Source organism: Capra hircus, chromosome 3 (assembly GCF_001704415.2).
Source record: "Capra hircus breed San Clemente chromosome 3, ASM170441v1, whole genome shotgun sequence".
Classification (NCBI taxonomy): Eukaryota; Metazoa; Chordata; class Mammalia; order Artiodactyla; family Bovidae; genus Capra; species Capra hircus.
Window position 1 is genome coordinate 50,095,330 of NC_030810.1, and position 15,317 is coordinate 50,110,646.

At 38.6% G+C, this 15,317-nt stretch overlaps 1 protein-coding gene across 1 annotated transcript in view; it reads right to left on the reverse strand.

The window, feature by feature from the left end:
• LRRIQ3 (leucine rich repeats and IQ motif containing 3) overlaps nt 1-15,317 on the reverse strand; it is a 204,074-nt gene that overhangs the window by 9,338 nt on the left and 179,419 nt on the right. The window contains exon 7 of the mRNA XM_005678463.3: nt 4,615-5,344. Coding sequence (XP_005678520.2) covers nt 4,615-5,344 — 730 coding nt within the window. The remainder of the gene's footprint in view (nt 1-4,614; nt 5,345-15,317) is intronic.

The following is a 15,317-nucleotide window of genomic DNA, read 5'->3' on the forward strand; positions in this document are numbered from 1 at the left end:
CTTATGAATTCCGAAGTTAACTGTGATAAAGGCAGAAGTTGGATAAAGGAAAGCTTCATGCATCAACATAGAAAGACTCCAGGGAATGACAGGAGGTCAACTGATGACAAAAATTAAGGACAAGAAGATGATGATGTACCTGGATAATTGCCTTAGGCACCAGATCTTCCAAGCTAAATGATACTCTACTCTAAAATGGGTACAATACTGAGCAGTCATCATTTTTTTAGAGTAGGCACAAGAATATTTGGGGAAAGTTATGATCAGGCTTTTACCTGATATAGAACTTCTTTCATTTTAAAGACTCTTTTAAATTCATTCTTAAACACTTCTGTGGGTATTCTATCAACTTCCTAAACTAGAGCTTTGCAGTTCCCCTTTCTTCATTCATTTTCCCTCTTTCCAGAACAGGATCATGAAGCTATATTCTCGGTAATGACTTCATTAGCTATTGAGATTCATTAGAATGCTTTTAGTAGTGTTTGATACATTAATGAAGACTCAACTGGCAAAAAAATAAGTGAAAAACTTCTGAAGTCTTTACACAGGTTTTACTTTTTTGAGTCACAGCTCTTTTCTGCACATTGATACTCAATCTTTATTTGAAAATGTTTATAATAAGACTCATAATGCCTTTTAGGAAACATTACTGACATAATCAGAACATTGCCTTATTCCTGTGTGCTTTCAAGGATATCTTTGCACCAGCTTACAAGAAGAGATAATTCAGTTAATACACATCAGGAAGCTTACTTGACTCTGTATCTTCTACAAATTAATGATGGGCAGATATTCAATTTGCTGTAATAAAACCAAGTTGATTAAATTCTCTTTAACACTGATTTGTGCTAGACTTATATTTTGATATAATAGACTAGCTTTCATTCTCTTTTCATTCGCTTCTCCAAAATATATTTTCTATTAAATTATAAAAATTTGTTTCCAAAATCTTTCTCCCCCTCCCCAACATGGTATACATTAAGGAAAATATTTGTAAACTTTGGAGGAGAAAATATAAAATATTTTTCATACTTAAAAAGATATAAAGTACCTCAGTAAATAGTTTTAAATTTGCTTATAACTAGGAAAAGACAAAGCTAGTGGAGGTGATGGAATTCCAGTTGATCTATTTCAAATCCTGAAAGATGATGCTGTGAAAGTGCTGCACTCAATATGCCAACAAATTTGGAAAACTCAACAGTGGTCACAGGACTGGAAAAGGTCAGTTTCCATTACAATCCCTAAGAAAGACAATGCCAAATAAAGCTCAAACTATGACACAACTGCACTCATCTCACATGCTAGCGAAGTAATGCTCAAAATTCTCCAAGCCAGGATTCAGCAATACATGAACTGTGAACTTGCGGATGTTCAAGCTGGTTTTAGAAAAGACAGAGGAACCAGAGATCAAATTACCAACATCTGCTGGATCATCAAAAAAGCAAGGGAGTTCCAGAAAAACATCTATTTCTGCTTTATTGACTATGCCAAAGCCTTTAACTGTGTGGATCACAATAAACTGTGGACAATTCTGAGAGAGATGGGAATACCAGACCACCTGACCTGCCTCTTGAGAAATCTGTATGCAGGTCAGGAAGTAACATTTAGAACTGGACATGGAACGACAGACTGGTTCCAAATAGGAAAAGGAGTACGTCAAGGCTGTATATTGTCACCCTGCTTATTTAACTTATATGCAGAGTACATCATGAGAAACGCTGGGCTGGAAGAAGCACAAGCTGGAATCAAGACTGCCGGGAGTCAATACCTCAGATATGCAGATGATACCACCCTTAAGGCAGAAAGTGAAGAGGAACTAAAAAGCCTCTTGTTGAAAGTGAAAGAGGAGAGCAAAAAAGCTGGCTTAAAGCTCAACATTCAGAACTAAGATCATGGCATCCAGTCCCATCACTTCATGGGAAATAGATGGGGAAACAGTAGAAACAGTGTCAGACTTTATTTTGGGGGGCTCCAAAATCACTGAAGATGGTGATTTCAGCCATGAAATTAAAAGACACTTACTCATTGGAAGAAAAGTTATGACCAACCTAGATAGCATATTCAAAAGCAGAGACATTACTTTCCCAACAAAGGTCTGTCTAGCCAAGGCTATGGTTTTCCCAGTGGTCATGTATGGATGTAAGAGTTGGACTGTGAAGAAAGCTGAGCGCCAGAGAATTGATGCTTTTGAAGTGTGGTGTTGGAGAAGACTCTTGAGAGTCACTTGAACTGCAAGGAGGTCCAACCAGTCCATTCTAAAGGAGATCAGTCTTGGGTGTTCATTGGAAGGACTGATGCTGAAGCTGAAACTCCAATACTTTGGCCACCTCATGTGAAGAGTTGACTCATTGGAAAAGACTCTGATCCTGGGAGGGATTGTGGGCGGAGAAGAAGGGGAAAACAGAGGATAAGATGGCTGGATGGCATCACCAACTTGATGGACATGAGTTTGCATAAACTCTGGGAGTTGGTGATGGACAGGGAGGTCTGGGTGCTGTGATTCATGGGGTCACAAAGAGTCGGACACAACTGAGCAACTGAACTGAACTGAACTGAGGAAAAGACAAATGCTTTCTTTTTATTTTATACTTCTTTGTAGTACAGACTACTTTTTAAAACAATAGCATTTAAATATGTAAATGAAATAAGCAGTTATGCAGGAGACTTGGGGTTTCATCTCTGGGTCAAGAAGTTCCCCTGGAGAAGAAAATGGCAACTCACTCTAGTGTTCTTGCCTGGAGAATACCATGGAGAGAGGAGTCTGGTGGGCTATAGCCCATGTAGTCTCAAAGAGTCAGACATGACTGAGGGACTAATACTTTCACTTTTCACTGTCATGATCTTTATGATTTCCAGATAAGCCTTAAACATATGCATTCATGGTTTGGCCACTTAATATGTCACCAGGATAAAAACTGCCAACATCCACTGGATCATGGAAAAAGCAAGAGTTCCAAGAAAACATCTATTTCCGCTTTATTGACTATGCCAAAGCCTTTGACTGTGTGGATCACAATAAACTGTGGAAAATTCTGAAAGAGATGGGAATACCAGGCCACCTGACCTGCCTCTTGAGGAATCTGTATGCAGGTCAGGAAGCAACAGTTAGAACTGGACATGGAACAACAGACTGATTCCAAAGAGGAAAAGGAGTACGTCAAGGCTGTATATTGTCACCCTGCTTACTTAACTTATATGCAGAGTACATCATGAGAAACGCTGGACTGGAAGAAACACAAGCTGGAATCAAGATTGCCGGGAGAAATATCAATAACCTCAGATATGCCGATGACACCACCGTTATGGCAGAAAGTGAAGAGGAGCTAAAAAGCCTCTTGATGAAAGTGAAAGAGGAGAGTGAAAAAGTTGGCTTAAAGCTCAACATTCAGAAAATGAAGATCATGGCATCTGGTACCATCACTTCATGGGAAATAGATGGGGAAACAGTAGAAACAGTGTCAGACTTTATTTTTTTGGGCTCCAAAATCACTGAAGATGGTGACTGCAGCCATGAAATTAAAAGACGCTTACTCCTTGGAAGAAAAGTTATGACCAACCTAGATAGTATATTTAAAAGCAGAGACATTACTTGGCCAACTATGGTCCATCTAGTCAAGGCTATGGTTTTTCCAGTGGTCATGTATGGATGTGAGAGTTGGACAGTGAAGAAGGCTGAGTGCCGAAGAATTGATGCGTTTGAACTGTGGTGTTGGAAAAGACTCTTGAGAGTCCCTTGGACTGCAAGGAGATCCAACCAGTCCATTCTGAAGGAGATCAACCCTGGGATTTCTTTGGAAGGAATGATGCTAAAGCTGAAGCTCCAGTACTTTGGCCACCTCATGCGAAGAGTTGACTCATTGGAAAAGACTCTGATGCTGGCAGGGATTGGGGGCAGGAGGAGAAGGGGACGACCCAGGATGAGATGGCTGGATGGCATCACCAACTCGATGGACGTGAGTCTGAGTGAACTCTGGGAGATGGTGATGGACAGGGAGGCCTGGCGTGCTGCGATCCATGGGGTCGCAAAGAGTCAGACACCACTGAGTACTGAACTGACTGACTGACTGAACTGAATTGAGGATAAAAATGGCTTTCTTATATCAGAAAAAGCAAATGAACCAACCTGTGTGAAGAACACACAAGGGTAAAAAAGGGTAAAAAAATTACTGGGGTCCTCTCTAGTGTACCATTTAGTATTATGTGTGTCTTTCCATCTCTTTGAACTTTCCTACAACTCTAAGTTGAGGGAGAGGTGGATGACCAAACCTCTAGAAACTTGATGGAGAAGACAATGACTGAGATCTGTCAACCTTACCTTTTTTACTGTGCTTTTCCTGGTAACCTCTCATAATTGGTACTCTGTTCCCAAAACCTCCTTTTATATCTAGCTGAAAATGATATTTATGGTGATGGCTTCAGCTACTGGGGGGGGTACTCAGTTTTCCTGGGTCTCTCCCACGTATAGATGTTATTAAACTTTTGTTTGATTTTCTCCCATTACTCTGTCTTTTATCAATTTAATTCTTAAACCAGCCAGGAGAACCTAGAAGGCAGAGGCAAATTTCTTCCTCCCTGACAACTTGAAAGCTACTATTATATAAAAACTGTACCTACCTAATTTCCTTCATTTGTTTATGTAAATCCCTTTGGTACTTTTCAGTTGCCAGTTTTTGCTGAACAATCAGACTTTTCTCTTTCAAGGCAGCCTGCTTATTCTTCAATCTGTCAATTGCAGTCATTCCTTTGGTCAAAAGAGTGCGCTCATTATTTAGGTTCTGAATTAATAAACGGTCTTTAGCCTTTTGTTTTTTTTCTTTCAGGAACTGAGCTCTTCTCTCTTTAACTTTCTCAAGGTAGCTGGATCTATCCTGATAAAGTTGTTGTAAACCATCCTGAATTATCTCATCATCTCTTGCAGTCAGTTTATGTGTAGCATATATTTTATTATTTAAATTTTCTCTAATAGTTATTCTACTTCGTTCTTGGGCTATTTGTGCCATGCTTACAGCTGTTACTTTATTTTTACTACTTTCCTGCTTCTTTTGTTCTGAGAAATATTTATCAACATCACAAAGTGCTTGGAGTTTCATACCAGCTCTGTGTGTTGCCAAAAACTCTCTTCTTATTTTCTTTTCCATCGGCACGTCTTTTATTTTAACTATTGGTTTTTGATGAGCAGGAGAAAATGGCTGGGCATACATAGGAAAATAATCTTGTTCTTTTGCTCTCAATAGTGCAGCATATCTCAATGAATCTAAAGTATGTATGGGTAGTTTGAACACTGATATCCTAAAATTGACATCCAATTCTTCATCCTCAGTTTCATCTTCAGACTCTTTCTGACCTATATCACAGCAGACAAATATAATCCATTACACAGTGTTAAGCACAGTTTATTTTCTGTCCCAATTCTTTTGAAAGCTACATTAATAAAGTTGACAAGAACCTACTATTTACCTTATTAAGAAACATTTTCCCAACTGATATTCCTTTTCAGTTTGTGATTTAATCATGATTTTGGAGAGAAAAATCACTATTGGAACATCTTAACAAAGAAATACACAATTACTTTATTTCCTTTATTATTTCTCACAATTATTTAACTTGCTCTGACTCAGTAGCAGCATTTTATCTTATACTAAGTATGCAATTATACATATCATTTTTACATATAGTTATTATTATCTTGGGATTCCCTGGTAGCTCAGTAGTACAAGAATCCACCTGCAATGCAGGAGATATGAGTTGAATCCCTGGGTCAGAAAGACCCCCTGGAGAAGAAAATGGCAACGCACTCTACTATTCTTGTCAGGAGAATTCCATAGATAGAGGAATATGGCAGGCTGCCAACTGTGGGATTACACAAAGTCAGATGTGACTTAGCAACTAAACAACAATTATTATCTCACATTTGTAAAAGACTTTGTAATTCATTTTATCTTATTTTTCTTAACTCTAGTGAGAACTAATAGCTGCCATAAAAATTATTTTTCTCTTCATTGAACACGCAAAGAAACAAAATCTCTAAGCTTCCTCTATTCTTATGTGTGGCCATAAGATTAAGTCTTCTCCAGGAAAGTGTGCATAGAAGTTATATGGGTAATATATGGACCAAGGCTATTAAGACACAAATGTGCTTCTTCTATATTTTCTTTCTGCTTCTGACCCACTGCATAGAGATGAGGATAAAGTGCTAGAAGATGGTAGATTGATGGACTCTGGCTCCCTAAATCCCTGATTTTTCATAAAAGTACTCAGTGACCAGGATTATCCAACTTGGATTTTTACGGAAGCCAGAAATAAAAGGCAATTATATTTGATCAACGTACATTTCTAGGCTTTTTTTTTTTATCATAGCCAACCCATCCAATATAGCAATCTAAATGAATCACATTATTGTTAATTATTTATTTTCTGACAAGCCGGTGGATGAAGTGAGGCTCAGGTGGCAAATACAGGTGAAAAAAAATACTGATTAATCTTCAGAAAAAATGTTTTCCACAATGGATTGATTATTGCTATTAAAACTGCATCGCTGCTTACTCTCATCTATGAGGGTTCTATCTTTTCTAATCTTTTAATCTTCTAATAGAAGATTCTCTTAGAGTTTCATATGTCATAATGCCAAATTTTATGGTGGAGTAAATACATGGACATTAAGGTAGCCATGAAGAATGGCAGAGCCTGTGGGCTAGTCAGGCAGTAGGAAAGAAGTGGACAGGTAGGATTATCACTAAAGGCCTCAGGAATATTAACATTAGAAAAGGAAGCAGATTCTAGAGCTAGCAAGTAGAAAAGGTAATCCACCAGGATACAAAGCCAAAGTGTCCAGAAATAAGTATTAAGGGTTGAGTCCATAGCAAGGCACTAGAGACTCATAGGGATGAAAGCCAGAATTTCAAGTCTAGAGTAAACAGGATATAGTCTAGAATGACTACCTAGAAAAGGCACTCTTATGTATAAATTTAATTTTATATGGGTAGCTTGACACGAGAAAGTTGGCCAAGAATTAAAGGTCAGGGCTAGAAAACACAATGTTCCTAAAGGTTCTGGTTACCAATTCTGATTTGTGTGTGGTGGAGTTTTCCCATACTCCTAAGCAATACTCTGACACCAGCTGGGTATCCTACAATTCAACTTAATTCTAGCACTATCTACCTAGAGATAGGATCAGATTCCACAGGTTATGAGCTCAGTTCTACCAGGCTGTCTGCCCCCTTTCCTCTCTGGACACCGATTGCAAGTCTATCACAGGAGAGAAAGGGGCAGGGAACAATCTTTAAAAGAATGGCATAACTCATGAGGAAACATAAAAACTGTTTAGAACCTACTAGGCCCAAGATGGCTGAAGATTTGACTTCCAGCAGAACTTGAGCCTCATTATACCTTCACTGTAATACATCAGTAAGCTAAATGGCACTCCTGCAGGCACCATGACAGTTCTGAGGCTGATCATAAAAGGCCAAAAAGTGAGTGGTGACCCAATTTCTGGAAATTTCCTCCCCTCCCCCCAAACAGTTGTAGTAATCCTCTCACTTCTAGCCTATGAAATTGTGTGCGTGTGTTAGTGGCTCAGTCATGTCTGAACCTTTGTGACTCCATGAACCATAGCCTGCCAGGCTCCTCTGTCCTTGGAATTCTCCAGGAAGTATACTGGAGTGGGATCTTCCTGACCCAGGGATTGAACCCAAGTCTCCTGCATTGCAGGTAGATACTTTACTGTCTGAGGCACCAAGGATTTACTAGGTGTAGGCAAGTTATTTACTTCTTTGGACTTCAGTATGATAACTGTGAATGGATATAATAATACCCAATTTATAGGGTTCCCAATTTATAGGGTTCTAACTGGATTAAATGAGTTAAGATAAAGAAGCCCAACAAGGTATATATAATTATTAGAACAATGCCTGACAAAGAGTAAGAACGATGTTAGGGTGTGTTTTGTTTTGTTCTTTTTTCATTATATTTGATATGGAAAACAACAAGTTTATTTTATCTCTTTAATTCCATCAATGGTATTATGTTCAAATAGCCATATAATTTAGCAATGAATAGGGAAAAGACAGCAAGGTACTTTTTCACACCCCTCAACATCCACTGGACACTTAACATAGAAAGTACAAGCAAGCCTTCTTTTATTTCAAGACTGTATAATTCATCTCATTCATTATAGGAAAAATATTAATAGAAATCGTGATAGAAATGCTCTCATGTTTCCATAACCAAATATATAAACTTGTCTGTATATTCATGCATCTTCTTCTATCCTGAAATTCTTCATACATGCTTTGGCCCGATCCCCTATAGCTTTGCTTCTATGATCATCTAAGCTTTCTCCTTTATCATCCCTTTCTACTGGATCATTCACAGCCATGTTTAAACAACCATAACTGCCGCTACCACCATCAATGCAAGAACCACATTTCCTTGACCCTCATTGCCTTATAGTTACCATTCATTTTTCCTATTCAATTTTAGAATGAAAGCTATTGAGAAAGTTGTCTCCCTGTACTATGTTGTATTCACCTTTTAGTAACTCGTCAATTTACCATTTTCATTTATATATAGATTTTAACTCTACTGTTCTCACCCACTTGTTGAAGCTCTCCCTAACAAAAGCTTCTATGGTGGGAAGTATAAAGGACACCTTTTTTTCTGTTCTAATCTTTCTTGGACTTTCAATGGCATTTAAGAGTCGATCACTTGTCCTTTTTGAAAAACACTTTTTTATATTTTCTGATTTCTAGATCCTCTAAAACTCTTCTGGTATCATGAAGATATCTTGTCCCCCTCTCTCCCCCCAATATTGTCTAAAGCTCTCCTGATTTTTCTTCTAGCTTTCTGATAACTTCTTCTTAGTTTTGTTTGAAGACTCTTACTTTTCATCAAATTTCTGGAGTGGTTGAAGATTTGATACTACGTCCTCTTCCCATCTCCACTTTCTCTGCTGAAATGAATCACTCATGGCCTTAAATATCAGCTTCTATGCTGAGAACTCTCAATTTTATCATTTCAAGTTGGAAGTCTTATATGTATTTTTCAAACTTGGCACATTCAAAACACATTCAAAAGATCTCATTTGCTACCAGTAATCTATTGCCTCTAAAAAATAGCCCTTCTTATCTCAACAAATAATACCTAATAGCTTATTCAATTTTATCAATCAGTCTTATAGATTTTATCTCAAAAATATAGCTCAAATTAACTGATTTTTTTGCTCCATTTCCTTGCTATCACCCTACTTCAGGTTTTTATTAACTCTTACTTTGACTATTTGCAATGTCTTCTTAAGTAGTCTCTGCATTTTTCAACACACATCCCACACAGTGATCAAGCCAGAGTAATCTCTTAAAATTGTGGGTTTAAAGATCTATGACTTATGTATGCCTTCATGATAAAATTCAAGTTCTTGCCATAGCCTACAAAACTTTGCATGATTTTATACTTGTTTTCTCACCCAATATAATTTTCCAACTATTTCTAACATGCATTTCTAACTGCTATAGGTAAGACATGAATGCTTTGTGGAGTAATTTCCAGGTACAGTTTTTGAGTGGCAGAACAAGAAAAGAGAAAACAAGATCAGGTCCTTTGACTATAGTTTTACAAATAGAAAGTTCAATTTGACTTAGTTAAATAAATATGTGGGTACCTATGATCCAGGGTCTTGAAAAAATGAAAATAATGCTGACTCTCAAGAATCGTACAGTATAAGAAAAAATTGTAATCTAGTGGGGAAGGCAAATACACAAAGGAGGCAACTTCTAAGGACTCTGGCATGTGTTAAAACAAAAGTATACATAGGAGCCTAATAATCACTGAAGAAAGATGTCTGGGTCAGGTAGGTGGTTGTCAGCAAAAATGTTCTGGAGAAAGTAACAATTGGGTTTGCTTTTAAGGAGAGACAATATTTTATATTTGTATTATTATAAAGCTCACGTTTTGGGTATGAGGGAAAATATAATGAACTTGCAAAATGTATAGGTAAGAGAATAGGAAATAAGGCATTCCCAGGAAAAAAGAATTTTATAATCAAAGATGCAGATGTGAAAAAAAGAAATGTGAAATTTGGTTTTACAAAATATAAAGTCAGCAGAAGGAAATGGCAACCCACCCCAGTATCCTTGCCTGGAAAATCTCATGGACAGAGGAACCTGGTGGATTGCAGTCCATGGGGTCGCAAAGAGTCGGGCACAACTGAGTGACTAACACACACAGCTTTTATCAGCAGTTAGTTGCTAGAAATGTCCAGTAAGCAAGAAGGTACATGAACATAATCTAAATGCTGAAAGATAGGGAGATAAATATTTGGGTAACAATAGCACAGAGTTTTTTAGGTATAACTATGAACATAATCTGAAACTCCAATACTTTGGCCACCTCATGCGAAGAGTTGACTCATTGGAAAAGACTCCGATGCTGGGAGGCACTGGGGGCAGGAGGAGAAAGGGACGACAGAGGATGAGATGGCTCAATGGCATCACCGACTTGATGGACATGAGTTTGAGTGAACTCTGGGAGTTGGTGAGGGACAGGGAAGCCTGGCGTGCTGTGATCTACGGGGTCGCAAAGAATTGGACACGACTGAGCATCTGAACTAACTAATGAACATAATCAAAGGAAGACAAGAGAGCTTAAGATAGAATCTTGGGAAATCAATAATTATCAAGTACATACTAGGTAAACCAAACATTAAGGAGGAAAAATGTTTCCCAGACTCTACATGTAAGTCTCTAAAGAAATCACTATATGTAAAGGAAACTGGTATATGTAGGCATCCAGGTTTGCCATAAATAGTCCCAGTTTATGCCTACCATCCTGGTAAAGTTTAGCTTCAGAAGTGACCTAGTTTGAAAGAAAATTATATGGTCACCCTAGCTACATGGATACTGTCCAATGATAGACAAGAAGGAGGAGAGTAACACTGTGTGATCTTTATTGTTTAAGTTAAATAAAGATCTTAGTACAATGCCTAGGACCTAGTAGAAATATAATAAATATTTTTGTTAAAACTTAGGTTAAGAAACCCTTGAGGCTTCAAGAGAGTTACAACCATGCCTATTTTGTTTACCAATTTATACTAAGCACTTTAAAGAATGTCTGGTCCATTCTTTCAATAAATATGTGTCTACTACTTTCAACAAACATTTTTTCTAGAGACAGTTAGGCCAGCTCAAGGACACTCTCCAGTTTTGTTTGAAGGCTACTGATGATAAATTTGCACTTACTTCTTACTTCTTCATTTTCCTTTCAATATTCCCCATATCTCTCATTATTCACTTAAAAAACCTACACTTCAAATATAAAAGTTACAACTTCTGAACAGGACTTAGACACTTCTTATCTTTGTCTACTGCTATTTCCAATATTATGAAAGACTTCATGTGAATCAACACCTATAAAAAGATTGTATCTTGAGTAACATAAATGCTATCATCTATTGAGCCCTTACTATGTGGCACCTGCTGGGCTTACTTTCTTATGCAATATTTTTACCATTTACATTGATTACTTCATAAGATAGATATTACTGACCAGTAATCATAAGAATATAGTTAATATTTACTGAATGATTACTATATGTCAAACTGTTTTGAGTCCTTTAAATAAATTATCTCATTTACCAAATATGAGGTAAGTTCAGTTCAGTTGCTCAGTCAAGCCTGACTCTTTGTGACTCCATGGATTGCAGCACACCACGCCTCCCTGTCCATCACCAACACCTGGAGACTACTCAAACTCACGTCCATTAAGTTGGTGATGCTATCCAACCATCTCATCCTCTGTTGTCCCCTTCTCCTCTCACCTTCCATCTTTCCCAGCATAAGGGTCTTTTCCAATGAGTCAGCTCTTCGCAATAGGTGGCCAAAGTACTGAAGTTTCAGCTTCAACATCAGTCCTTCGATTGACTATTCAGGACTGATTTTCTTTACAAGGGACTGGTTGGATCTCCTTGCAGTCTAAGGGACTCTCAAGAGTCTTCTCCAATACCACAGTTCAAAAGCATCAATTCTTCAGTGTTCAGCTTTCTTTATAGTCAAACACTCACATCCATATATTACTACTGCAGAAACCATAGCCATGACTACATGGACCTTTGTTGGCAAAGTAATGTCTCGGATTTTTAATATGCTGTCTAGGTTGGTCATAACTTTTCTTCCAAGGAGTAAGCGTCTTTTAATTTCATGGCTGCAGTCACCATCTGCAGTGATTTTGGAGCCCAAAAATATAAAGTCTGACACTGTTTCCACTGTTTCCCCATCTATTTGCTATGAAGTGATGGGACTGGATGCCATGATCTTTGTTTTCTGAATGTTGAGCTTTAAGCCAACCTTTTCACTCCCCTCTTTCACTTTCATCAAGAGGTTCTTTAGTTCTTCTTCACTTTCTGCCATAAGGGTGGTGTCATCTGCATATATGAGGTTATTGATATTTCTCCAAGCAATCTTGATATCAACTTGTGCTTCCTCCAGCCTAGCATTTCTCATGATGTACTCTGCATAGAATTTAAATAAGCAGGGTACAATATACAGCCTTGACATACTCCTTTTCCTATTTGGAACCAGTCTGTGTTGTTCCATGTCCAGTTCTAACTGTTGCTTCCTGACTTGCATACAGATTTCTCAAGAGGCAGGTCAGGTGGCCTGGTATTCCCATCTCTTTCAGAATTTTCCACTGTTTATTGTGATCCAAACAGCCAAAGGCTTTGGCATAGTCAATAAAGCAGAAATAGATGTTTTTCTGGAATTCCTTTGCTTTTTTGATGATCCAGCAGATGTTGGCAATTTGATCTCTGGTTTCTCTGCCTTTTCTAAAACCAGCTTGAACATCTGGAAGTTCATGGTTCACATATTGTTGAAGCCTCAGCTGGAGAATTTTGAGCATTACTAGCATATGAGATGAGTGCAATTGTGCAGTAGTTTGAGCATTTTTTGGCATTGCCTTTCTTTGGCATTGGAATGAAAACTGACGTTTTCAGGTCATGTGGCCACTGCTGAGTTTTCCAAATGTGCTGCCATATTGAGTGCAGCACACCAACATCTTTTAGGATTTGAAATAGCTTAGCTGGAATTCCATCATCTCCACTAGCTTTGTTTGTAGTGATGCTTCTTAAGGCCCACTTGACCTCTCATTCCATGATGTCTGGCTCTAGGTGAGTGATCACACCATCGTGATTATCTGGGTTGTTAAGATCTTTATTGTACAGTTACTCTGTGTATTCTTGCCCCGTTTCTTAATATCTTCTGCTTCTGTTAGGTCCATACCATTTCTGTCCTTGATTGAGCCAATCTTTGCATTTGGTATTTCTAATTTTCCTGAAGAGATCTCTAGTCTTTCCATTCTATTGTTTTCCTCTATTTCTTTGCATTGATCACTGAGGAAGGCTTTCTTATCTCTCCTTGCTATTCTTTGGAACTCTGCATTCAGATGCTTATATCTTTCCTTTTCTCCTTGGGTTTTTGCTTGTCTTCCTTTCACAGCTATTTGTAAGGCCTCCTCAGATAACCATTTTGCTTTTTTTCATTTCTTTTTCTTGGGGAGGATCTAGATCCCTGTCTCCTGAACAGTGTCACGAACCTCTGTCCCCAGTCCATCAGGCACTCTGTCAGATCTAGTCCCTTAAATCTATTTCTCACTTCCACTGTATAATAGTTAAAGATTTGATTTATTGCCATACCTGAATGGCCTAGTGGTTTTCCCTACTTTTTTCAATATAAGTCTGAATTTGGCCATAAGCAGTTCATAATCTTAGCCACAGTCAGCTCCCGGTCTTGTTTTTGCTGACTGTATGGAGCTTTCCCAAATTTGGCAGCAAAGAATATTATCAATCTGATTTTGGTGTTGACCATCTGGTGATGTCCATGTGTACAGTCTTATCTTGTGTTGTTGGAAGAGGGTGTTTGCTATGACCAATGTATTCTCTTGGCAGAACTCTATTAGCCTTTGCCCTGCTTCACTCTGTACTACAAGGTGAAATTTGCCTGTTACTCCAGGTGTTTCTTGACTTCCTACTTTTGCATCCCAGTCCACTATAATGAAAAGGATATCTTTTTTGGGGTGTTAATTAATTCTAGAAGGTCTTGTAGGTCTTCACAGAACCATTCAACTTCAGCTTCTTCAGCATTACTGGTTGGGGAATAGAGTTGGATTACTGTGATATCAAACGGTTTGCCTTGGAAATGAACAGAGATCATTCTGTCGTTTTTGAGATTGTATCCAAGTACTGCATTTCGGACTCTTTTGTTGACTATGATGGCTACTGCATTTCTTCTATGGAATTCTTGCCCACAGAAATAGATAAAATGGTCATCTGATTTAAATTCACCCATTCCAGTCCATTTAGTTTGCTGATTTCTAAAATGTTTATGTTCACTCTTGCCATATCCTGTTCAATCCCTTCCAATTTGCCTTGATTCATCGACCTATCATTCCAGGTTCCTATGCAATATTGCTCTTTACAGCATCAGACCTTGCTTCCATCACCCGTCACATCCACAGCTGGGTTTGGTTTTTGCTTTGGCTCTGTCTCTTCATTCTTTCTGGAGTTATTTCGCCACTGACCTCTAGGAGCATTTTGGGCACCTACTGACGGGGAGTTCATCTTTCAGTGTCCTTTCTTTTTGCCTTTTCTTACTGTTTATGGGTTCTCAAGCCAGGAATACTGAAGTGGTTTGCCATTCCCTTTTCCAGTGGACCACATTTTGTCTGAACTCTACACCATGACCTGTCCGTCTTGGGTGGCCCTATATGGCACGGCTCATAGTTTCACTGAGTTAGACAAAGCTGTGGTCCATGTGATTAGATTGATTAGTTTTCTGTGGTTGTGGTTTCAGCCTCTCTGTCCTCTGATGGATTAGGATTAAGAGGCCTATGAAAGCTTCTTGATGGGATAGACTGACTGAGTGGGATACTGGGTCTTGTTCTGATGGGCAGGGCCATGCTCAGTAAATCTTTAATCCAATTTTCTGTTGATGGGTGGAGCTGTGTTCCCCTCCCTGCTATTTACCTTGGGCCAAACTATGGTGGAGGTGATGAAGATAATGGTGACCTCCCTCAAAAGATCCCATGCATGTACTGCTACAATCCGTGCCCCCAACCCTGCAGTAGGCCACCACCAACCCATGCCAGAGACTCCCGGACACCCACAGGCAAGTTTGGGTCAGTCTCCTGTAGGGTCACTGTTCCTTTCTCCTGGGTCCAGGTGCACAAGGTTCTGTTGTGCCTTCTAAGAGTCTATTTCCCAGTCCTGTGTAAGTTCTGGCAGCTCTATGGTGGGGTTAATGGCAACCTCCTTCAAGAGGACTTACTTATGCCAT